At 40.6% G+C, this 25,914-nt stretch overlaps 2 protein-coding genes across 7 annotated transcripts; both read right to left on the bottom strand.

The window, feature by feature from the left end:
- Positions 1-3,105: 3,105 nt before the first annotated feature.
- Positions 3,106-20,236, bottom strand: LOC122001520 (general negative regulator of transcription subunit 3-like). 5 transcript variants are annotated; one of them, XM_042556301.1, is made up of 16 exons: positions 19,949-20,236; positions 19,727-19,858; positions 18,985-19,122; positions 18,175-18,225; positions 17,897-17,986; positions 17,673-17,819; positions 17,452-17,562; positions 15,852-16,604; positions 14,254-14,418; positions 13,309-13,471; positions 13,109-13,245; positions 12,402-12,680; positions 12,177-12,311; positions 11,904-12,085; positions 11,372-11,477; positions 3,106-3,795 (listed from the first exon to the last, which is right to left on the bottom strand). In XM_042556301.1, the coding sequence occupies exons 1-15, from the start codon at positions 20,039-20,041 to the stop codon at positions 11,411-11,413; spliced, it is 2,643 nt and encodes an 880-aa protein (XP_042412235.1). In that variant the 5' UTR covers positions 20,042-20,236; the 3' UTR covers positions 3,106-3,795; positions 11,372-11,410. The 5 variants fall into 5 exon arrangements, with proteins under 5 accessions (XP_042412235.1, XP_042412237.1, XP_042412238.1 ...); XM_042556303.1 differs by having other exon boundaries at positions 3,122-3,795; positions 13,109-13,242; XM_042556304.1 differs by having other exon boundaries at positions 3,132-3,795; positions 18,985-19,101.
- A 203-nt stretch (positions 20,237-20,439) lies between these two features.
- LOC122001521 (probable inactive leucine-rich repeat receptor-like protein kinase At3g03770) lies at positions 20,440-25,353 on the bottom strand. Of its 2 annotated transcripts, none has more exons than XM_042556306.1 (9): positions 24,894-25,353; positions 23,366-24,802; positions 22,970-23,103; positions 22,392-22,632; positions 22,091-22,293; positions 21,955-22,001; positions 21,314-21,425; positions 20,830-21,126; positions 20,440-20,650 (listed from the first exon to the last, which is right to left on the bottom strand). In XM_042556306.1, exons 2-8 carry the CDS (start codon positions 24,732-24,734, stop codon positions 20,866-20,868), a joined length of 2,367 nt encoding a protein of 788 aa, XP_042412240.1. In that variant the 5' UTR covers positions 24,735-24,802; positions 24,894-25,353; the 3' UTR covers positions 20,440-20,650; positions 20,830-20,865. The 2 variants fall into 2 exon arrangements, with proteins under 2 accessions (XP_042412240.1, XP_042412241.1); XM_042556307.1 differs by having other exon boundaries at positions 23,399-24,802.
- Positions 25,354-25,914: the final 561 nt, after the last annotated feature.

Genomic DNA, 25,914 nt, shown 5'->3' with positions numbered 1-25,914 from the left:
TTTCTGCAGATCTCATTTTTTTTCCTGCAGGTTCATGTTTCTGCATTTGTAGATTTCTACTTTTCTCAATCAACTCTTCTACTTCAAGTCCAGAACAAACAATGCTTAGCAAACCAACTTCAAATTTCAAATCTGAAATGCTTCTATGCATTAATGTCAGATTGTGCAGATTTCTGAAATCATTTGCATGCATTAGCATTCCATATCCTTCTTCAACTTAGTATCACCATAGTGTCAAACTCCAAAATTCAAAGCTATTGAAACTTGCTCTTAACATGATAAAACTCAAGAAATGGATGCATTTAGCATACAATCTTAAGAGCACTTCATTCATGACAATATTTTCAGAATTTTCTTTTCTATCACAGTAGAATCCCAACTTGAAAAACCTTAAGCATTAACTCCATTACATCTTCCCAAAACTTCATCTTTGGCTTGAATTTGAATCTCATCCATTAACAAATGAATCCAAGCATTCAAAAGCTCTATACATCTCCCCCACACTTAATACTTTGTCATCTTGCATAATCTAACTCATCAAGAATTCAACCAACACTCTCAATAGAAACATGACAAGCAAAGATGATCAAAGGTTAAAATGCTAGATGAGAATGTTTCAAGAAAATTATGGAGAAAAAAATTAGAATTTATGATGAAATGAGAATGACAAATTTCCTTAATTTCCATGCACACATATGCTATTGTGACTTTGAAAAGAAACTAAGCAAGTTCTAGAGTTTCAATTATTGTAAGTGCATGTCACACAAGGAAAATATTAGAGTATAGGCTTAAAGTGATCCTCACTAGGTAATTTTCATATGCAATCAAACTCAATTGATCAAATTGGAATCCACCACCAAACTAGCCATTATCATGTATGTAGAGAATCCAATCATGTTTAATGACCTAAAATTGATGATCAAATTAAAGAAACTTTTACCTTTTTAAAAATATTACTTAGAAAATTTCCATGGAGACTTTTATTCAAAATTAAAATGATATGTACTAACAAAATGCAAAATATGAAAACAAAGTGTGGAAGTAAGATGCAAATATAGGAAAATGAAACTAAAGAAATGTATAAAGCAAAAAGAAATAAAAGCAAGGAACAAACTCCCCTTAATTTCAGGCGGTTGCAAATGATTTAGAAATAGGATCCATGCCGGCAATGCAAAGAACCTTCTCGGTGGTTGGAGTCGATTGAGCTGCAAAATCCAAGTTGGAAGTGGAATAATTGTAGTTGCAGTCAAGTCCACCTCATCCAACATTTTTCCTTTGAAAATTCTCCCCGGAGGTCGGAGGCGGTTTAGATGGAGCAACCATTTCAGAAGCCTACGGCGACCTAAAAAACCAAAGGAAGACAACACCTCTTGCAAGCATGGGAAAATATTAGTTTCTACATTACATGGTTCAAGAAATGTATCACATCCAACAACATCAATTAATTGTACCTCTATAAAATCTTCTGATAAATCAAAAGGAATACTAACCTTGTCATGTTGAAAGGTACCTGGAGGTTCTAAAATGGTGATTGTGACCTCCTCATCATCAAATAATGGTTCAGGCTTTGACTCAGGTGGTGTATCTAAGGGAAGTGATTCTTGGAGCTCTGCTTCCACAGCATAAGTCCCTACACTCTCATCATCAACATCTGGTTCAGGTGATTCTTGAGGTATTGCTTCCACTATGCAATCCCCTACACTTTCCTCATCATCCACATCAGTACCTGCATCATCAATAACATCTACAAAAACATTATCAGTAGAGCTAGAAATCCTTATAACTACAGAATCAGAACAAGAAATATTAGAGGAGTCCTGTGAAGTAATAAAATCAAGATCAGGTCTGACAAAGACACTACAATCCCTCTGCTCAGGCACCTCAATATTTGTAGGGAAGGTCTCATCAACTCTTAAGGTAACCGGTTGTCCATTTCTAAATTGTTGAGGGTTGGCTGTCATGGTTTCCAAAAGTTTCATAGCTTCATCAGGTGTTTTGTCAATCAAGGGCCCTCCACTAGCTTTATCCACCATGTACAAATCAAACAGCGAAAGCCCATCATAAAAATGTAGGACAAGCATCTGATCACTGATTTGATGTTGAGGACAACTGGAGCAAAGTTCCTTGAATCTTTTCCAATATTCATGCAATGTCTCCTCCTCAAATTGTTGAATACCACGAATCTTTTTTCGCATAGCTATATGATCATTCTGAACTTCTTGTAGGCTTTGATATGCTGGATATGGCCCAGTAGACTGACTATGTGCAATCTCATACCTAAAATTTGATTGATCCACAAGTGGGTAGTACTGATGTTTAGACTGATAGAACCAAGTCTGAGGCTGATAGTACTGATAATATGGATCCATGGTCAAAGAAATTTCCTGCTCTTACACTGAAACACTAGCAAATAAAATCAGAAGACACAGGAGCATATAATATCAAACACATAGATATATGAACATGAAAGCAATTGAAACAAATTTTTTTTCAAATTTTTATGTAAAAAGAAAAAGAAACAATCCTAAAGTATCAAACACCGCTACATTCCCCGGCAACGGCGCCAATTTTGATAAACCCTAATTTTGTCGTGAAAAGGGTATCAAAAGAATTAAGTGACCGAATTCATTCTACACTAATGTAGCATAGAGATGACTCAGGTCGTCTCCCAACGAATGTACACGGTAAAATGATAGTCTTAGAATCAATTATTATTAGCTTGGGATTTCCTGTATAGATTGAGAATTTTAGAGTTAACTTTTGAACAGAGAAAAGAAATAAGGACCTAAAGCTATGCTACATTTGCAAATTCAATTCTTGGAAATTAACAAACAAAGAAGCTAACTAATCTAAACTACTGCATTGGAAGAAATGATAAACAAGAATAACCTAATGCAACAATTAAGCAAATCTATGTGTAGACATCAAGAATCAAGAACAATGGTATTAATCAAAGGTTCCAAAATAATAGCAAGGGAATTTGAATCAACTCTGCCATGATAAACTACAACAGAACAGGAATTCAAATAGAGATAAGAAAACTAGCATCCAAAAGATTCTCACTAATCAAACTAGGAAACCCTAGCTTGGATCTGATGTGTTTCGAAGAAAGAACTCAGTCATGAAAGTAAAAGAGAAGACAGGCTCTGCTAGAATGGAACAGGATCAGAAGAAAGGCAGAAGCAAACACTTCTGATCATTCAGATGGGTGCGGAGCTTCAAGGAAGAAAGATCGCGGCCGGAAGACAAAAGAATCGGCTGAAACCACCAGATTTTTCACCTTCTCTGCTTCTTCTTTCTTGCATGAAGTTGCGGCAGTGGTTTGAGATCAGATGATTGAAGTGGCATCGCCGGTTGCTTGTGAAAGATCACCGGAGGAAGGGAAGTGCCCTTGACCTCACTTGCTCGTCGGCGGTGGAGTGGATTGGAGGAGATCACAAGCTCGCGATCACTCCTCTATTTCTTGAAGATCGTACTATAGCAATTTGACGAACCCCCTGTAGCTTCTCATTTCCCACTTAAATCTGATCTGAAATCTGAGTCAACGGTTGAGATTGCTTCGGAATGATCCAACGGTGGAAGTTGCTCCAAATCCGATCCAAATCTTCAGATCTTGATCACTGGTTGTGATCTACTTCCCCTTGGCTTGGATGGACCAGATTTTTCTCGGATGTCTTAGATCTACTCCGATATTGGATGAACGGCTGAGATTGTTCCAGAGCTGGATATCCTTATTTAAGCTCAGATTTGAACTCAATCTAAGTTGATCAAACTAGAGTCCTTGCCCTTTGATGCCTACAAAGAATATAACCAAATATTAGAATCAAATACCTCAAATATGATATAATTTGTAATTAAGTCCACAAATGAATGCAATTCATGAAATATGATATAAATGTGGAATTAACACATGAGAAGATCAAATGATATGCTTATATGAATCAAAATATCAATACAAAATGATGGTTATCACTCCTCTCCTCTACTTCCTTTCCTCCGACCTCTTCACTCCATCACCGCCACCAGGAGGAAGGGCTAGTTCGGGTTGTTCCCGCCGCCAGGAGGAAGATCCGTCTTCGTTGCCTCTGACGTCGGCCAAGTCCGACACCGGCAGTCCCTTACCCTCACGACGTAGTCTCAGGCATGCCAGAGTCGTCTCATACGTTGGCGTTGCCTTCTCCACAGCGCACCCGCGACTGCCACTCATGCTCCCCCTTTTTTCTCTCGCCGGCAGCAACCTCCAGCAGCCACCTCCCCTCTTCTCCGAGGCCGACGCCCCTTTCGCTGTCTCCGGCACCGACGCTCCCTCTTGTCGCCTCCGACGCCGGCTAGATCCGAGGTCCGCAGCCCCCTTCCGTTCCTCACGCGCAGGACAGATCTGAGCCCCTCTCGCCGCTTTAGTCCTGAGTCGGACGCTATCACATCCAGTGGCATCCATTGGCCGATCCACGACCATCACTGATTTCACAGCTGTGGTCATTCTCCGATCCACGCCGACGACGCTTTTGGTACTGTGCTGGCCTGCGAACCACCGTTGTATTTCGGCCTATGCATCGTTGTAGTGTGTTCGGCTTGCGCGCCGATATTATATCCCGGCCTGTATGCCGATGTCATCTCTCGACCGGCATGCCACTATTATCCCTCAATCGGCCTGTTGTTTACCGAATCCCGATCACGCTCGGCTCCAAGCGGGCAGATCCAGCTCCTCAGCTGACACATGCATATATCCTTCAGGGTCGTGACGACTCGATCAGTAGTGCGACCAACTCACCGATCCATCTGAGGGCGCCCCCTGGGGTCAGGGTACGTCATCGTACTCATCCTACATTTATTTTATTGTTCTGCTATTATTCAATTGCGTATATATTCGTGGGACTCACCTCGAGCATTAGGGTTCCAGAGACCGGGGCAACCCGGTCGCTGGCTGCAGGTAGCGTTGACCGGAGGTCCTCCGATGACTTGGTCAACCCAGAAGACAGCTCACTATCCGGGTCATGGAGATGCGATCAACATTCTAGACACGTCGTTCCGGCAGGTCCATCTTCTCAGATTCCCGACAGGAACATAATTGGCGCCGTCTGTGGGAACGCACCTGATCTGGAACGTAAATATGGGCGACACCAGAAAATGCTACCATATTCATGACCTTGATGAGTTTCGACAAGTATATCATATTCTCCTCACTCCATGGGTATCGGGAGTCGAGAAGTTGAGTCAGATCCTTTATTGGTTGGCAGGTCAGTTTTTCCATTATATTCTCTTTCGGTCATAGATGTTGGATCGTAATGATTCGATAGAGGGGGTGAATATCGATTATTAAAAATTCGTCGAAGAGAGTTGGACGCAGCGGAAAAATTAAGCAATGCTAACACAGACCAATTTTACTTGGTTCGGAGCCTGTGTCGACTCCTACTCCAAGGCCCGCACTCTTTGAGTGCTTTCAGTGGACAATCACTAGCAATTCAAAATTTATTACAAACTAAGTACAGAAATTGCTAATGAAAATAAAAGCAATACCGACAATGGAATAACTTGAAAAGAAAACGTGTGTTGTCGGAGCTTCGTTAGCGTCGCAGGAGCGTAGAGCAGCAGAGCAAGCAGTAGAGGATCTTCTTGTCAGTTGTTGTTTTGAGCTCTACCCCTGACCCTCCTTTTATATGAGGCTCGGGGCGCCCCGGATCCCTTCCGGGCGCCCTGGTGAGACGTGGCAGGTCTCGGATCCCTTCCGAGCACCCGAACCACCTTTTTCCAAGGAACATCTTTCCTGCAAAACAAAATTAGTCTGAGGCAAATAGATAATGTATATCCTGCAAAATAAAGTGTTAGCACAGTTTATAAGTTCAATATAAAAAGTATGACTTAGATTCCGTCTTTCCAAGACCAGAATCTAGTCACGATCTCGACTTAGATATCCGAAATGGATCTAAGCCGGATCGACGCCTAATGTTCCCTTCCCGGGAACGCGTCCTCACAGCCACTCCCTTCTAATGACTTACCTATACTCACCTGCCAGACGTCCGGTCAGCCCTTCGACCCGTCTGGACTTCTAGCCAGCTATCCGGTCAGCCCGTCGACTTAGCTAGACTTCTCGCCAAGCGTCCGGTCAGCCCGTCGACTCGCTTGGACTTCGTGCCAGACATCCGGTCAGCCCGTCGACCTGTTTGGACTTAGCCTGCACACTCGTTCAGAGTGTTTAGATAACGACAAACCTAACTTAACCTGATTTGTCATTCATCAAAACCTGAGTTACACTGTTAGTGTTAACCGCACCAACAATAGAATCTATCATAGTTTTCCAAGCAAGGACTCCCGTGCCGATCGGTCGGGTTTCTATCATACTAGAGTCACAGGCTCATTGTCGAAGACTCCCGCGCCAATCGGCCGGAATTATATTTGCGAAGACTCCTGCACCAATCGATCGGGATTATATTTGCGAAGACTCCCGCGCTGATCAACCGGGATTATATTTGCGAAGACTCCCGCGATGATCAACCGGGATTATATTTGCAAAGACTCCCGCGCCGATCGGTCAGGATTATATTTACGAAGACTCCCGCGCCGATCAGCCGGGATTATATTTGCGAAGACTCCCGCGCCGATCGACCGGGATTATATTTGCAAAGACTCTCGTGCCAACGTTAAACCCAGGTCTCCACTGGCGGTCAAGTGGCGACGTTAAACCTAGGTCTCCACCGACTGTCGAGCGACAACCTTAAATCTGAGTCTTCAGCAAACCGTCGAGCGACAACGTTAAACCCAGGTCTCCACCGGTCGTCGAGCGGCGACATTAAGCCCAGGTCTCCACCAGCGGTTGAGTGGCGACCTTAAACCCATGTCTTCACCGACCAGCTTATCAGAGCATCAATCTCCCCCGCTCGGGGTCGAGTGGTCTTTACTAGTCTCGGACCAGCTTATCAGAGTATCTATCTCCCTCGTTCGGGGTCGAGTGGTCATCACTGGTCGCGGACCAGCTTATTGGATATCTTAGCTCCCCCGTTCGAGGTCGAGTGGTCGTCACTGGTCGCGAACCAGCTTATTAGATATCTTATCTCCCCCGTTCGGGATCGAGTAGTCGTCACTGGTCGCGGACCAGTTTATCGGATATCTTAGCTCCCTCGTTCAGGGTTGAGTCGTCACTGGTCGCAGACCAACTTATCAGATATCTTATCTCTCCCGTTCGGGGTCGAGTGGTCATCACTGGTCGCTGTCCAACTTATCGGATATCTTAGCTCCCCCGTTCGGGGTCGACTGGTCGTCACTGGCCGCGGACCAGCTTATCGGATATCTTATCTCCCCCGTTCGGGGTCGAGTGGTTGTCATTGGTCTCGGACCAGCTTAGCGGATATTTCATCTCCCCCGTTCGGGGTCGAGTCCTTCACTGGTCACGGACCAGCATGCCAGATGTTCTATCTCCCCCGTTCGGAGTCGAGCAGTCTTCACTGGTCGAGTTCTCTTATATCTCCTGTTCAGGGTTGAGCGATTTTCACTGGGCACAGGTCAACATATTAGAATATCCATCTCACCGTTCGGGATCGGGCTATCTTCAATGGTCGCGAACGAGAATACCTCCATTCGTCTCGGGCCAAAATATCTCATGGGCTCTGAGTTCGCTCAGCTCACGACTGTCATTTCCGTGCGCATTATATTTCACGAGCAATGCTCCCACTCAGTTTTAGGGCTCCACTCTTGCCCGACGCTACTTCATCGCTCGCTCCGTATTCGCCTATGCACTCACTTGGTGTTCGGCCGAGAGCTTGTCTGACAGCCGCTTGACACTATTTTCGTCGCCCGGTAGACACGTTGGTAGCCGCCTGATCCTTTGCCCGATCGTCCACTTAGCCACGTGCTTGCTTCACTCAACATCCTAGTGGTCTTCAGGTCGGCATTTTACGGTAACCATGTCAACATTTCGAGATCGCCCGATCATATTTTACAGTCATCCGGCCGACATTTTTCGGGGCTCGATTTCCATCCATCCGATCGCCCGGTCAGCATCTTCGTGGTCGCGCGCTCGACATCATCCGCCCGGCGTCTATCCACTCGATTTCCATTCATCCGATCGCCTGGTCAGTATCTTTACGATTGCGAACTCAGCATCTATCCACCCGATCGACATCCTTTCGACCGTCCGGTCGGCATCTTCGCCGTCGCACACTTGGTATCGTCCCACTCTGTACTACTCGATTGTCGGGCCAACATTTTACGACCGTCTGGTCGACATTCTCTGGGCCGCTTGTGCAGTACTTTGGTAGTCTTCCGACCGATATTGCTCAATTATCCGTTCGGCCACACACTTGAGATACTTGGTCGAACGCTCGACATTCTCTAGATGGTTTGGTCAACATTTTACGATCGATTGGCCGACACTTTCTCGGTCGCCCGCCTGACATCACCCGCTCGTTCACTCGGTCCACTCAGCATCCCGCATGTCGCTCGGTCTACTATCATTTTACTCATCGCTCACTTGGCGTTTTGCCTCCTGTTCGGCATCAGTTCGTTTGTCGGTTTGGTATTATTTCTCGTAGTTCGCTCAACATCTTCATAGCCACTTGGTCAATATCACTTGACCGTTTGCTCGATCGCGCCTGATCACTTTACTCAGCAACGCCCCGAGTGTTTACTCGATATCACTCGGTCTCGATCGGCATTTGATCGATTTCTTGGCATTCGCTCAGCACTATTTTTCGTTGCTCAATCGACACATGTTTTTCTCGCCACTCGGCCAAGCGTGCATCGTTCTATCAACACTTGCCTCATTCATTGCTTCGTCATTCGCTCGGTAGCACCACCATCTCTAGTGCGACACCAGTACGATAGTGGTCGCTCGCGTGCCATTGTACGGGGAGTTCAATGATTTGACTTTGATAGCAAGAGTGAGTCAGCCTTTGCGATGGACTGTCTAGTCAGTCGGACTCGCACCTCCTTCGACTAGACTTGAAGGGGAGGCTTGTGATGCAGATCTATCTTAGTGTCCCTGCAGGGATTAAAGGAAGAGGGAGGCAAGGGCAAGGAGGTCTTTTCACATGATAAGGGTTTTTATTTTTAAGGGGAGCACTGTTCATGAAACAAGGGGGTCTGGTTCGCGTTTTTGGTCCGTTGCCAAGAGGACCTTCTTCCTCCCTCCTCGCCGGCGCCGACGTCGATTGCTCCTCTCTTCTACTTCCTTTCCTCTGGCCTCTTCTCTCCAGCGCCGCCACCAGGAGGAAGGGGATGGTTTGGGTTGTTTCCGCCGCCAGGAGGAAGATCCATTTTCGTTACCTCCGACGCCGGCCAAGTCCAACGTCAGCAGTCCCTTGTCCTCACGACATGGTCTCAGGCACGCCAGTGTCGTTTCATACGTCCGCGTTGCCTTCTCCGTAGCGCACCCGCAGCTGCCACTCATGCTCCCCCTTTTTTCTCTTGCCGGCAGCAACCTCCAGCCGCCACCTCCCCTCTTCTCCGAGGCCGACGCCCCCTTCGCTGTCTCCGGCACCGACGCCCCCTTTTGTCGCCTCCGACGCCGGCTAAATCCGAGGTCTGCAGCCCCCTTCCGTTCCTCACGCGCGTCGGACAGATCTGAGCCCCTCTCGCCGCTTTCGTCCTGAGTCGGACGCTATCGCATCCAGTGGCATCCATTGGCCGATCCACGACCATCACTGATTTCACAACTATGGTCATTCTCCGATCCATGCCGACGAGCGCTTTTGGTACAATGCTGGCCTACGAGCCACCGTTGTATTTCGGCCTACACGTCGTTGTAGTGTGTTCAGCCTGTGCGGCGATATTATATCCCAGTCTGCCTGCCGACATCATCTCTCGATCGACGTGCCACTATTATCTCTCAATCGACCTGTTGTTTGTCGGATCCCGGTCACGCTCAGCTCCAGGCGGGCAGATCCAGCTCCTCAACTGACGCATGCATCTACCCTTCAGGGTCGTGACGACTCGATCAACAGTGCGACCAGCTCACCGATCCATCCGAGGGCGCCCCCCAGGGCCAGGGTACGTCATCGTACTCGTCCTACATTTATTTTATTGTTATGCTATTATTCGATTGCTTATATATTCGCGGGACCCGCCTCGAGCATCGGGGTACCAGAGACCGAGACAACCCGGTCGCTGGCTGCAGATAGCGTTGACCGGAGGTCCTCCAATGACTTGGTCAACCCAGAAGACAGCTCACTATCCGGGTCATGGAGATGCAGTCAACATTCTAGGTCCGTCTTCTCAGATTCCCAACAGGAACAAATAATAAAATAAAATAAAATAAATAAGTTTCAATTATCAAGCTCAATAACCAATTAAATAATTAAAAGTTTCAAACAATCTTGAATTGAGAGTTCGATAACATCTAAACAAATCAAACTTAAATTGAGAGTTCGATAACATCTAAACGAACCAAGCTCAAGTTTATAAAAATAAATAAATAAATCAAACCAAACTTAAATAATTATTTTAAAATTTTGATTGATTTTAAACCTAATTCGGCTGGACTCGATTATCTTTAAGGTGTGACTCGGCTTAAATCGTTTATAGCCCAGGCTCAGTAAATTTAAACTGAGTCATAATTATGGCCCAGTATATTACTACTTTAACTGATAATATAAACCTCGATCCACGTGAGTTCTACGAATAAAGTTAATCAAGAATAGAAGTGGTGTTAGCAAGATGACACTCAAATAAAATCTTCACGTAAATTTTTCCAAAATTATTAGATTTTTTATGCAATGAAGTTTTACCTCGAAGTTATCCTATTTCATTTCGACATATATCAATTAAACTAGTAAAGTATTATCATTGTTGCAATTATTTATCCCTCCATTTAAAATATATCTATTACATCTATAATTTTAATGTCGTGTCTGCCTTTGTTTCTTTCAATTTATCAAATTATTTCCGTGTAAAATTACAAATGCAAATGCCAATTATATGATATTCCCCAAACTTATAAAAGTATTTTTTTTTTCTATTTGATTTTGTTATGCAACCCTAATAAATTGTCGATTTATATTTAATTTCAATTTCAACTTGGAGAAATTCTGAACTATGTAAAACTATATTAGCAAAACAATGGATTATGAGATAATACATGCAACATATAAAAAAAAAAAATCCAAAATTCAATCTTAATATAGAAAACATAAAAGCGTTGACGACCTCACGCATGATTTAAAAGTTCAATTAAATCACTCCATGGAAAATGTCATTTTCAACCTAAGCTTAAGCTTTTGCTCGAGAGTTTCGACGAATCATCAGCAAGTGGAATGAAATTTGAAGTGTTGGAATAATTTGGCTTCGATAAATTCAAACTAAGTTGGCAGAGATGATTATTTTACAATCGTTTTCTTTCCATAATCAACAAAGCAAAGGCAAAATACATCAACATACAGACCTTGATTTTCCTTTCAGATTCTTTTATCATTCAGAATGTTCATACTGCAAGTTCATCCTCAAGAAAATCGTATTCGAAGGTGAAATCAGTTTTAATCCGCTGACACCTGCAAGGCAACGTTCCAGCCATGGTTAGCAAGCAACAACCTAACAATGAAGAGGGTAACGATTAACGAAAGCACAGAATGATGCTATGTAGAAAAAAAATATCTTCAAATTGCTGATTCACTAGTTGATTTCAGTGGGGTTTTGAAAGGAAACTAATATAATTCCTAGTAGTGTCCACAGTAAATCAGAATTGAGGTTCCATAATGATCGCAAACAAGATATCTAAGCAGAGGACGATGAAAAGCAAGGAAGAAACACCATAAACAATAATCTAAAACCCCAATTACTCCTTACGCAAAATAACTATACAATAATCTCCCTATCCTAAAAGAGAAACAATCATAACATCATAACACCCTGCAAGTATAAAAATTATAACCATAATACAATATAAACTCAAATAGAACATAGGGAGCCCAGCATACCATCCATGCTGAGAACCATCGTTGGCGATATGAAAATCAAAGTAGACATAGTTTCCTCGCTCAAAGTTATCATTAGTTACTTTTGGCTCCTCGTGACGTTGAAACCATGTATTAAATTTCTTATGAAATCTCCATGACTGCCTCTTCAATTCTCGAGCAGCTAAGTATTGCTGAGGAGTGTTCTACACAATATAATATGCAAGATAAGAGCTGCTAAATTGACAATTTTTTGCACGAAAAAAATGGCAGTTCAGACAAGAAACTATTCCATACCTGTTGATAGTAAAATGCAAAAAACAAGGCATCAGTACCCATCGGATCAAGACCTAATCGTTCCCAAAAGGCAGGATTATCAATTATGGGTGCTTGAGTTTGTGGATAGCTTGCAGGTGTAATTGCAGGATGCCTCTAGAAATAAATAAATATTAGATGAAGTCACGAAGATGAAAATACCTAGATCGATCTTTAAAATAAGAAATGGTAAAAAAGATTCCTCACCGGAACATAAGTTTTTGGGCGTTCTGAGTCCCTAGGCTGTGGAAGTTTATAATATGCAGCTTCAAGCATCTGCAGATTATACATCTGATCGTGCATTACACCAGAATTCCCAGCTAAGCTACTGATGTTGTCACCAATTGCACCAAGATCTAATGCACTTCTTCTACCAATAACACCAAGGCCAGCTGCGGATTGACTGGGTTGTAATGGCTGGCCTGGTGACATTTCATTATCTCTAGACAACTGACTTCCTTCTGCTGCCGAAGCAGAACCTGTGCCCTGCAGGCAACCAAAAACATATCACGGAATTAGGTCCCAATTGATCGACTTTTCCTAATTACTTTTGCTATATCTTGTTGCAAGCACAGGTTAACTAAATAAACACTCTTATGAAACAGTTCACAAGAATCCTTATTGATGAAACCCACCAACTATCTAAAGGAAACTATTTTGAGAAAATATATATTACTGGCTTGTTTGTGGATGTGCATATATAATAATCGGAACATTATTACATGGTGTTGGATCATTGATAACAATACTTAGTTAAATCTTGGTTCATTATGTGGCCAAGCCACGAGCATGACACATTTTTAAAATATTTAGGCATTTAAATGTTTTTTTTAATTTAACAAAAAAAATTTGTAAGAGGTAGGCACTTGCTAACAAATTCATTTATTAGATCAGCTTGTGACTTGGGGACTTACTGTGAATGATGTTTTCAGATCATCATCACCTATGATCTTGTTGAGACTGGGACTTGAGATAGGGTCCGCGATCAGATCCTCTGCCATATTATGCTGCAGTTGTTGTTGGTCTTCCACATTTGCATGTGCAGCATCTTCTTTATAACAAAGAAAACCACATTATAAGAAAGTTCAGGAGTATAATTTAAGAAAAACATTACCTTCATCTTTCGTTCCACTTGATACTGCAGGGTGTTGGGAGGATTGTTGAAGAATAGTTGGTTGTGGTTGTGTTGAAACTGAACCAACAGAACCAAGAGCCGATCCTTGACCTCCAAGCACAAGGCCAACATGAGGTGAAACAGAAGTGTTTTGAGGACTAAACTGCAGCAATAATGTTGTCACCGGTTATTAATGAAGTTATTAAAGGAATGATATTGAAAAATAGCCAAAAAATCATTCTCCACAATTTTGGGGAAATGCCGCTTAGGTTTGTGGTAGTTTTACAAGTGAGGAATTTTATATTTGGTAGCCAAAGAATTTCTAATCAGATGCAGCCCCAGTTATTCTATACAAAAGAAATAATCAACCAGATATTGATGCTTTAAGTCATCCAATTATTATGAAAGCTCAAAAATTTCAATGACCAATCACCTATAAAACCATAATAAGCAGCTCAGTATCACTTAAGCAAACTACCACTGCATACAGATGTTGCACAGCATATCATGACATCCATGATGTTGCATCTATTTTTGCTTCAAATTTGAGACCTCTGACTCCTGCATATTTTGAAGAAGATATGATACTTGGCCCTCTAATCCAAGAAGGAACACAAGTGAAATTTAACATTGGATTCCATCTTATATCAATTTTTCTCTTGCAACTTTAATTGTTTGGGAGCACAAATTTAGAGAACAGTAATTGACTAGGAATGCTAACCAATGGAACAAAGCTTTGATACATAATAATGCATATTAAGGTTTTCATATGTTAAGACTCATTTGTGTCATATCATCAGATAATATGCATGAAGGAACTGCTTCTAGTTAGTAAAGCATGAAATTCTAGCAATTAATCATGAAATTTACAACATATGGATCTGAAAGACCTTTTATGAGTAGGGGAGGAAACTACGTAGGAACTTATTAAATTAGAAAAACGACCTGTTGCAAAAGAGAATTCTGCTGTGTGGTAAACTGTTTGTGGTTGGCACCAGAGATATGTGTCACATTGAGAAGGTTACTGTGGCCTTGTTGCACTTGTTGGAGCCTTTGTAAAAATTTCTCCCGCTGGTCAGGAGCAATCTCAGGTCGCCCTCTAATTTGGCCCTGTACAAAAGAATTCATCAAGCTGCTAAGCTGGGACTTCATTGTCAGAAGGCAAAAATTTGCAACCAAGATATTTAAGCTTGGATGTAAATGACCTACACGTACTGTTGTTACATCAAGTTCCAAAATATTACAACAAAGGACGAACAAGCTTCTCTACCTTGGTCAAGCAACTATCAACCAATCTTACACAGCTAACTTTGAATAACAACAAAAATGAGATGAAATGAAAAATCAAGGAAAATGCTGACAAACATTGGGCCACAAACACTATCAAATGAGTAAAATATGGCTAGGTCCCAAGTCTAGAAGAATAAAAAAAGAAATTGATATAGAATTTCAAGCTTGCTAAGACTAACTGGTGAAAAAAAAATATATCAAAGAAATCTACCAAACATGCAATATATCATTGATTCATCAAGACTATCTACCTGTCTTTTCTAACATAAAAGTATAGGGCTCACTCAAATACAAAAGAGTTAGCTAAGCAAAACCTTTGCAGTTCAGAAAAGCTTCTTAGTTGTCAAGAACATCGAATATACCAGTCAGTAATTTTCAAATCACTTTCAACAGCCAATTCCTCTAATAACTCTCCATTCAGTCACTAAAGTTTTAATTGGGTAAATATTATTATAAACTGTAATTAACCTTAAAAAATAAAAGATCAAAACCAAACCTCTATTTCTAAAACAAGATGAATCCAAAGCTAATAGAGAAAATAATGTATTCATTTCCTAAATGTGAACAAAAGAAAAGGCAATGGGAGTTCAAGATTAATCCAACTAATGTTCTCTAGATAACAGAGATTATTCCATAAGACTCCTACAAACTTGAACAATATTGATAAAAAAAAAAAAATTAAGAATAAAAGCTACTATGATATCAATGCTTAATAGTTTGGTGATCAACCCGCTCAATTTGAGATGAGAGAAATATCATGGAGATGATATTCATGAAAACGCGAGCAGGAAATTCTGATTCAAAAGCAAGTGTAATTAGACATTTATAGTAGAGCCAAATTCTACACTGGGAATCTGGGAGTGTTATGTGGCCTGTTAGAAGTAGAAGGCACTCTGGCAGCAAAAATAAAGGTTACAAGAGGCTTTCCAAAGTGACAGACTCAATGGGAAAATAAGCACCTTCATATACTGGAATGGGTACTTTTATCAAAATAAATCAAACAGTAGTGAGGGGATATACGAATGCCACAAAATCCATACACAATCAACCTAAAGAACTTGTAAACCCTGAATGACGATATCTGTAAAAAAAACAATAATATGAACAATTGCATTTTAATTCAAGAAGAAATCATTATATGTATGCATATTATGGAAAAATCAGTATGAATCAACAAAGGACAACCAAAGTATAGGATAGGAAGCATCACATGTTTAGCCTAATAATACACAATGTCAGATCAATCAACTTACAGTTTCATTTGCATTCTGAAAAGCTGCACCTTGAGGTCTCCACTGAACCCCAGGGACTATGGAAGGTGAAAAGACTCTTCCTCCTGAAATAGGTGCCTCTCCAACATTATTAGAATCATTTGAACTAGCTCCATCATTTGTTTTTGGCAATGATTGCAATAGGATTCTGTTATTTATAGGAGAAACCAATGGCTGTGCAAGTCCACTACTTCCAATTCTCTCGTCGACATTTAAAGAGTTGCGCTTCGATATATCAGACAAAGCCGGAACAGAACCCAGAGTAACATTTCCAGATATTGCACTGGCAGAACTGAAAGTCATATTAGTACCGATTGATGCAGGATTTGAGATCCCTCTACTAATACCTTTCCCTACAATTTCTGGGATGGCTGGTGAAGGTTTACGCCCAGGGAAGGTCATATCTTCCTCCTTCGCTGTGTTGGATGTGAGAAAAGGTAAAGATACAACAGCAGAGTTCTCACTTTTTGCACTTAGTGGTCCAGAAAGTATAGCTGTAGCTGTTGGTCCAGAAATCAATGGACGTACAGGAACACTAGCACTCACAGCTGCAGTAGGAACAGCAGATACCCCAGAACTAATAATTGGATGAACTGTTGGTGCCGAAGACCCAGTAGCTCCTCCTTTTGAAGGTGGAGTTTTCGGTGCAACAACATCAGAATTACTTTCCTGAAAAACTGCATCTTCACCTTGGTCTTGAGATGTGAGTAGTGACTCACTCGATGACAAAGAAATCTGTCAATAAATTAATAAAGAAAAAACATGAGTTCACAACTTTAGGGGGGCGGGTAACTTGTAGGACTATTTTTTGCAATAAAGAAAATAAAGTAGAGCATCTGTAAGTGACACTTCAGACATAACCAATTCATGAGACTTCTTCTCTCCCGGTGCCCTTGCAACGCAGATATATACACTCAGAATGTGTGAACATTCATGACAGAAAATCAAAGATACAAAATAAACATCAAGAAATTACACCAAATACACAAGGTTAAAGTGCAGGTGAAGCACCATCTCTAAAAAAAGATCTTTTTGATAGTACAACAACTTAAACAATGCATGAAACCTAACCATTTGGGTCATCTATATGGATCTTATCCCTTGATTTACCTAATAGGATAAGATTCACTCATTAGATTTTTCACATTACTCTATGTTGACCATCAAAGCCTAAAACAAACTTCAGTTCTTTTTATGTGGGATTAAGAAGGGCATTGACTGCCTTAATTCTTTTTTCCAACAATGATGGGCAAAAACTATTTTTCCAATAGGCATTTTTATTTAAAACAGAAGCTCAATGTTGAAATAAATTACCTCCCCTCTCTTCTGAGAATGGTTCGTTCTCATAAAAAATCAGAAAACGAAATAGAAATTGATAAAATGTACTAAAAAAAATTGAAACAGAAAATGGAAGTGCAAGAAACATGCACAGAATTTGTATGTTAATTAACATCCAAATTAGAGCTTAATGCTGCAAGACATTTAAAGTGAAAATGATCAAGTAATATTCAAGTGATCATAGTATTCCCCTCAAAAATCAAGATCATATCAAACAAAAGAAACATGAGAAATGACAAGTTACCTTAGTAAGACTGGAAGGACCAAGTGAAACAAGATCTTCCAGTGCTTCTACCTTATCAAGTGGTAGAGAGATGTAAAGTTCATCAACGTCACTAAATTCATCAAAATCCTCCTTCACAAATAATTGAAAATGGACACCATCAAAACCATTTAGAAGTACTGGTTATGTAGACAGTAGGAGAAGAAATAGAAAAGAGAAACCAGTAGCAAAGAAAATTATACCTGATTACGTTCAACATAATCTTCAAGAAAGTCTTTTACATCATTAACCTGATCAGGACTTAACTCATCATTATCCAACAATCTCAAAATCAACTCCAACTTCATTATGTGAGCTTTGTGCCTGGTGATGGATGCCTCCAGATGTGTCTGAAACAAGATCAATGAATCAAATATACTGTATTTGCTAGGAGTAATTCTGTGTGATAGCATGTTATATTAACTACCAAGCGAGGTGGCCTTGTTTTCCCTTTCTTGACAGAAAGCCCTTCAACTTCAGCTTCGAAATTGTCAATTTGACTCTCCAAATCTGCAACCTAAGAATAATCCTCAGTCACATGATAAAGTTGATCAGATTTAAACAAGATAGATGATATAGCCTTCATCCAAAACATTCATGAAGTGGACAGACATTAAGAAAAGTTACAAAAAATTGGAAAACATGACATATGACAGTATAAAAGAAATGAAGCAACAAAATTGCAGTAGTAGAATGCTCAAGTACCACATTGTTTAGCCAGTCCCTTGTTTCTGATTTCGCCTTCTCTTTTGGATCCTATCCATTGAACAAAGTAATTTTCAGATGAGCCATGTTCCAAATCACTCAAAATGGAGTTGAAGAAATTAAAAAGGCAAGGAAGAATACAAAAAAGACCCATTTGAACTACATGAATCTTATCCCATCATTGAGCTCCATATAGGTAAACTCATTTGCAACACTGAAATCTCTAGATGACTACCTAGCCTTATGTCTGGCAATGGTGCTAGTTGCTAGGGTCTAACAAAATCCACTATTTTCAACCATACTTGGAACCAATCTCGGCAATATTTAAGACATATATGTCTAAAGTAGTCAAACAGATCTTCTCAAATAAGATTTCCTATGTGGAATAAGAAGAAACAAAGAGGAAAATACAAGTCATCTCATAGGAAGTGCAATGAGAAATTCAGCATTCTATAGATATGCATGTAAAATATTTCTACATTTTGATGAAGCATTATGGGGTCTAAAGAGGTGAAAGTATATAAATTTTACACATGCATATCAATTTCCATAGGTTAGCCCTCTAGTTTATATTTAGGTAGTCCACCAAATGTTCTCATGATTGTCAGTCCTCTTGAGAAAAATATGTCATTTCCCTCTGAGAACTATGTGTAGCTGACCTAAATTAATAAAAAGGAATGAATAAGCCCGTCTCGAGAGTGATGTCAAGCATCTAATAGAACATACAATTTAATTTGAAACTGAATAAAGTGCAGTATTGTACATCAAAGTCAGATATTAGTAAGGAAAATTTGCAAATATCCAACTTACTGTCTTGGGTTGCTGACCCAAACCTTCCTTGGAAAATGCTTTTGTCTTTGTCTCTTTTTCACAAACCTTAAATCTTTCCATTTCTCGTTCAATGAGCTTGCGGGCATCCATGAGAGCCTGCTCATAAGAGGCACTAACCTATGTCAAGGTATGTCACAAAATTGATAATCAATGACAGAACCATGACACCCTATGTTTTAAAGAACAAGACCACTTGACTTACACTGCTCACATCATCAAAACAAGGAATCATGTGTTAACAAACAGGAATAAAAAATATGTAGTTCATACAAGGAAGAAGTGCAATCAAAAATATAATCTGCTTATAACACGGTTGTAAATTGAAGTAACAATTCGACAGATCTACAAACATAACTGGTGAGTTCAAAATCCAAATTCTAAATAAACAACTTATTTGATATTTCACCTATAAGATTATAATTGATATTTAACCTATGATATTCAATCTCAATAACAGTCTAGTGGGCAAAAAAATCTTTTCCCCCCAAGGAGCTACGTGATGATGCATGAAACGACAACAGATTGTTTCCTTTGTCTGAATACTCTTTTTAAATATTTTTCAAGGAAACTGATTCTTAGGACTTTCCAGTATGCATAAATTCCATACCAGATCAAGCTGCGATACTCTGCCAGTGTACAACAAGCGTTTCCAGAGCAGAGAGCAAAAACGAAGAGCCTAATAAGCACAAGGCAGCTGCACTTAATCCGTTAAAAAACTAACCTTTTTATCTTTTATCTCGCTCGACTGAATCCATGTCTTGATTTGATCACGATACCGCTGCAGCTTCTTGATTTCCTTCTTCAAGTCCGCCTCGAACTTCTCCTTCTGGTTCAGATTCTCCGTGTCGTAAACCTACAATAACATCCCGTTACCAGCAACCAGAAAACAAAACGAGAGAGAAAGCCGCGACCAACAACGAAACCGACATGGAGGCTCGGTTACCTTGTTCCAAATGCTATCGAAGACGTCGACGCCTTCCTGCACCTTCTTCAGGACTCGATCGATCTCGCCCTGCAGCTTCCTGCTCGCGCCCATAGTGAAATCCGAACTGAGAGCAGCGAGCCGCGGAGTTCTCGCATTCAAGGGAAATCGAGGGTTTAGCTCTTCTTCCTCGTCGAGGTTTCGGAAGGGGGGAAACGCCAAGGGGAGATCCAACTTCTCGACTCTGCTAGGGCTAAAGCTCTCTTATCCCAGAGGCGACGATAGCGGAGAAAAGCGAAGAAGATTTCAGCATGTCAAGAGGCCGGGCCGGGACAACCCGGTTTACCTGAGCCCTTCCGGTTACGGCCCAAATTCATCAAGTTGCGATCTCATTCCCGGTCCATCCAGGGCCCAACCGCGTCACTGTCTAATTTATTTTATATATATATATATATAAGATTATCAAAATAATAATGAAATATGATATATTAAACAAATCATTCACGCACCCAAAATGTCTCACACTCGATTAAGGAACTATAAATATTTACAATGAAAAACTGCACCTTATCAAAAAATAGGAAAAGAAAACTTAAGCAAATCGATATTTCTAGGAATTAAAGACTATCTGGCGCGCACATGTGAAAAGTCTTATGAAGATGAATAAAATTGCAGGCTCAACTTCAAATCCTTGGGCTTTCAGTGTCTTTGTTGGCATTGCACCTGCAAAAACCAACCATGGATGACAGTGGTAAGGCCTTGAAGAATGGATAGCTTTGCAGAGCAACATTCAAGGAAACAGGCTAAGAGAAATTGGAGCTTGTTTCGACTTTGCTTTAGCATAGTCGACCTCAAGCCAGTAATCACCAAATTCAAACAAACAGGAACTAAGTTTAACTTACGATGACGTGGTGAACATAGTCATGAACCGAGTTTAACTAGTGGTGGGGGAGGGTGAGAAGGTGTGAGTTTGCACTGCTTTGCGATGATCCTGTTCTCCAGGACTCCTGTACCTGAACGGCAAACTGCAAGTTCCAAAGTACATCCTCAACCGAGGGTCTTTTTGTTGGTTCCTCTGACAGGCATCTTAGGCAGATTTCTGCAACAGTCTTCAGTGATTCGTCGCAGCATTGTCTTCTAATGAGAGGATCTACAATGCTTCTCCCAGCAGTCCCATCAGCTAATATGCTTTCTTCAAACTACAATTGACAGAAGTCGATTAAAAAAAATGAAGAACTTACTCCAAAACGATTTACATGTCTATCAGCACGGTATCCATAACACACGTATCAATTCAACTTTTCGATCTGAGGATCGAATAGGAAAGTTGAAAAGATAAATCCCCATTACATGTAAATGGAAAAAGATGACAGGACTGGTTTGCACCTCTTCTTTCATTATCTCGACTTCACTTGTTAGCGCAATTGGCCTCCCTGACACTACTTCCAGTAAGATAACTCCAAAATCATAGATATCAATCTTATCCAAATGTTTAGGTCTGCAAAGAGAAACAAGTTGCAAAATGCTCATAGCACTCGAGACCACAGACTCTCTAACTTTTGTTCGCTAGCTGTAACGATGACTCATGCAAAGTGTATAAGAATTACAGAACCATATGGACAAGACAGAATAAGTTTAAAACAAATGGTCTTGGTACTTTGAGTACCATATACTGAATGCTAAACCACCTAAATTACATTTTTCTCAAAGTAATGAAGTGCATCAAAACTAAAGTATTGGAAAATTATCGCTTGAAGTTCAAGGTAGCTTACAAAAATGAGAAGCACATTATGTCATGGAATCTTTTGTAGAGCTGGATGAAGAAGACACAGTATACGGAATGGCATGGAATCCCAATTAACTCTTTTAGATGTTTATATAGCATGATTCATTTTTACATAGGAAAGGTCCCTTGTTCATATCTTTTGCTGAGTTATCCCATATTTCCAATACTAATGATGCTACATTTTGTTATTCTGATCTGTATAATAACCAAAGGTATAATGCCCGATCGAGTTTCTGCGTACCTTTGATTAGGTTCGTTCATTCCACCTGAAAAGCTTCCAGCCAGGCACTGTATTGGATACAAAGGATGCATGTTGATTATAATGTATATACAAAATTAGACAAAGAGCCAAAGACATTAAAAAGCTGAAGCATTACCATGGATTCAGTATTCTCTTTTACCAATGGAAGATTGTAGCTGCTGATTTTTGCAACAAGGTTCTGATCTAAAACTATATCTGTGATTTTGAGATTATTGGAAAATAAACCAGGCATAATGCCGCTATGTAGAAATTGGATGCCCTTTGCCACACCAATGGCAGCTGATATTCTCTGTGTCCATGAAAGCCTCTGGCCTCCCTCTATGAAAAAAAAAACAATAACGCATATAAATACATTGAGCTGTCTGGGTTCAAGGAGGATAGAGGTAAAGCATTAAGGGGTTAATCTTCCCACGTACCTGATATATTGCTTCTCAGTGTTCCATTCATCATGTATTCAAAAATGAAAAATAATCTGCTAATGCTTGAATCATCAATATAATACTCAAAACAGTGACCTAGAGTGCTGACTAAATAACGATGCCTAAGCTTGGAGATTAATTCAATTTGATGATTGAAGTTCAGGGGATTGTGGCCTCTTTTAAGATTTAAGCATCTTATTGCCACCAGGGAACCATCTTGGAGTCTTCCTCTGTACATCTGGGGACATGTAAGTTCCGTCAAACAAAAGCTCTAACACAACTTGGGACAGTAAGAAAATCCAAGACCAGAATACGATAAATGGACAAATATTTTGACAAACTGATTGAAAGAGAAACTGTGACACCTTTATACTGATAAAAAGAAACATTGTAATGCGGTAATCCTGGACCAATACATTTTAATTAGTCAAGAGACAATATGGTATAACATCAACTCATCAAGTATCATGCAGGATGTCATCAGTTGGATTGAGAGGGTGTGTGTTATATAAGTAAGGCTGGCTGAATTGAACAGAATGTCTAATGTGTTCGTTGAAACAAGGAGAAGCACATACCTGAACATGAGAATCTTCTCCTATGAAGCTTGATGCTTGAAAGTTATTTGTGGCATACTCCAGCTCCTCCACTGAAAATGATCGATAAGAGGGAATTCCAAGTGCCCCTAACTTCATTGTTTGAGATACATACCCTTTGAGATCAAAAACGTAAAATCACTAATGTAAGCATAAAACGGGTGAAACTAAAGAAGCAATACAAGAGAAGCATCAGAAATAAGTGTTCCATGGAATAAAGCAAACTATTTGAAAAAAAAAACAAAAGAAAATTGACAGTTATTCCATCATTCCTTAGGATGCTGATTTACAAAGAGATAAGAATTGACTAAATCCATGTATTCTGACTATTGGATAACAGTGAAGGAACTATGATCAGAGTAACTGTCTTTAAGTTACCAAATAAACATTGCAGTCCAGAAGAGAGAGTACTTGCATCAGGCAGCAATTTTGGAGGATGGATGCTTGAAGCATGCTCCAGTATTGCCTGTTGAGATCCTTTCATTGACCTCTTTGCTCGTGCTCTTCTAATCACCAAAAAGACTGCAAAACCAGCTAACAAAATGCTTCCGAAAGATCCCAGCACCACACCCATCACAATGGTTGCTTTGACACCTAATCTTCTCTTTTCTTTGTTATGCAATATTCCCACAGCTAAAGCCTGAGTCTGGCAAAACGAGGGCAGATGCTGATTGTAGTCCTTGATCTCCAAGCAATTTGATGAGTACAGAACCATCTTGCTCTTAGAGTCTGAAACCAAGCAGGCTGGCAAATTCCCAGACAGTAGATTTGACGACAAATCCACAAACTGTAGATCATCATTGCATGTAGTGTTCTCAAAGAGCATCCCAGTGAATTTGTTTCCAGATATATTCAGATATCGAATAGAAGGAAGAGACAACAATGCTGGAGGAAAAGGGCCAACAAATTTATTGAAAGAGATATCCAACTGTTCAAGCAGAAAAAATGAGCTTAAATCAGATGGCAAGCCACCCCCAAACCCATTCTTCCTTAACAGGACACTTACCACCTTTGTTCCCAAACGTGGAAATTGTGGCCCAAGATAGTTGTTCTCTAGATTAATAACTTGAAGGTTTGTTAAACTGCTAAGATCAGGTAAATTTCCAGACAAACTATTTGAGGACAGGACAAGCACCCTTAGTGACTTCAGACCACTAAATGATTCTGGTATAAGACCAGATAGAGAATTATTCTGCAAGTTCAAAACAACTAAAAGAGAAAGTCCACTCAATGCATCGGGAATTTGGCCACTAAACATGTTATGATTAAGCACAAGAGTTTGAAGGTGTATCAAATTGGAAACTTCATGAGGAATGGTTCCATACAGATAATTTGAGCTCATATTGACAATCTCTAATGAATATAAACGACAGATCTTTGCAGGGAGGTGACCCCATAGGCCCAGCGATGTCAAAGATAAGACCTTCAAGTTTGAGAGCCGAGCAAGTGTAGTGAAAAAAGAGTCGATTGAGAAACTTCGTGGAAGAGATGGAGAACCCTCACTGCCGCTTATGTGCAACTGCGTGATGCTTTCTTCATAGCAAACAACTGTTAGATGTGGAAGTGGATCAGCATTACAGAAGTCAGTGGTGGCATTCCAACTACTCAAAACCGATGGATAATTCAGAAGCCTCTGGATTCTAAGCAGGGACCAATCCTGCGAGGATTGCAGCTGATAAGTGTGTGGTACAAGGACCAAAACCACACACGCGGATAGCAGGCAAGTGACTGAGCTCTCAGAAGCCATTGCTTGGACTAAACTATCAGCAGACGCACTATATCTTTCTTCGGCAGCATCAACAAGATCAATGTTTTCTGCGATAAAAATGAAAGCTAGATGAACAATAGGCAGAATTTCAGTATTTCTCTGGCAACTTTTCTACTTCGATACAGCAATGGAGCATACCTTCTCTAGGAACTCAGTCAACCTCTATATTAAGAAGAAGCCAAAGCCTATTGGATCAAGACTGCAACTTTCTAGTGCCGCCGTACATTGACAATCGAACCCACAAGAAAAGGCTGACGCTCCCCGTTCATCCAACAGTGATCCCAATTCTCCGCCTCAACAAGACAACAACCCGATCCAAAAATCAACAAGATCGATGGGAACAGGCCATGGGATCGCGGGACGCCGAGGTAGATTTGAAAGCGGGAAGAAGGCGTGCGGCGACAAAACCCCGCCGTATCCTTTTCCCTTCGCGGGGGAGATACTCCCGTCACCGCTCGAAGCGACCTGGCTCTCCTTTGTGCTCCCACCACCGCCATTAAAGCAAAAGCCATCACCTTTATCCCTCTCCCCCCGTTTCTTCCTTGGCACTCTGACTCTTTAGGTTTTTGATGAAGGAAAAAGATATCAACATGTAGGTTTCGCCATTTCTCTTTGGCAGGTATCCATCTCGTTACTTACGCGCCATCGTCGATGCTAATGACCAAACTACCCCGAAGAATTGTTAAAATAACATGCCGTTGGGTTGGAGTGTAATAGGATTAAAACAACAACAATTAAGTCTTTTCCCACTAGAATTAAAATAAATAATAACGAAAATTTAATCGATTGTAGGTATCTCAAGAGAAGTTCCTAAGCCCGGGGCAATGGTAAATTTAATCGCTAATTGTAGGGATCTCGAGAGAAGTTTTTAAGTCCGGTCAATGGTACATGGTTAGATCTTTTAACTGCCAATCAGATATGTAAGGTCGAATATTAACTGTGATGTACTCTATAGATTTTTTTTTTCTAATAGAATAATAATTTTAAGATTATTTAAATAAGTCTATAAGCATTTCTTAATTTATCTTGAGAGTTGATGGCATCAGATTTATCATTTTCCGAATTAATCAATATATCTGAATTGAAAAAAAATTTCAACCCTGCTATTGTCAATTGCTATTACATCTTTTCCAATCTAATTAAGATTTCAACCTTAGAA

Source organism: Zingiber officinale, chromosome 7A (genome assembly GCF_018446385.1).
Source record: "Zingiber officinale cultivar Zhangliang chromosome 7A, Zo_v1.1, whole genome shotgun sequence".
Taxonomy (NCBI): Eukaryota; Viridiplantae; Streptophyta; class Magnoliopsida; order Zingiberales; family Zingiberaceae; genus Zingiber; species Zingiber officinale.
The sequence above is the reverse complement of the archived record's forward strand: the minus strand, read 5'-3'. Positions and strand labels throughout refer to the sequence as shown.

Excerpts from the sequence above, each read along its gene's own strand:
- LOC122001520 (XM_042556301.1), bottom strand. The coding sequence starts at position 20,041 with ATGGGCGCGAGCAGGAAGCTGCAGGGCGAGATCGATCGAGTCCTGAAG. Across the intron at positions 17,563-17,672 it reads ATTATGTTGAACGTAATCAG|GAGGATTTTGATGAATTTAG; the intron begins GTATAATTTTCT and ends TTATTTGTGAAG. Across the intron at positions 12,681-13,108 it reads ATCTGAAAACATCATTCACA|GGCACAGGTTCTGCTTCGGC; the intron begins GTAAGTCCCCAA and ends GGTTGCCTGCAG.
- LOC122001521 (XM_042556306.1), bottom strand. The coding sequence starts at position 24,734 with ATGGCTTCTGAGAGCTCAGTCACTTGCCTGCTATCCGCGTGTGTGGTT. Across the intron at positions 22,294-22,391 it reads ACTGAGAAGCAATATATCAG|AGGGAGGCCAGAGGCTTTCA; the intron begins GTACGTGGGAAG and ends TTTTTTTCATAG. Across the intron at positions 22,002-22,090 it reads AAGAGAATACTGAATCCATG|TGCCTGGCTGGAAGCTTTTC; the intron begins GTAATGCTTCAG and ends TATCCAATACAG.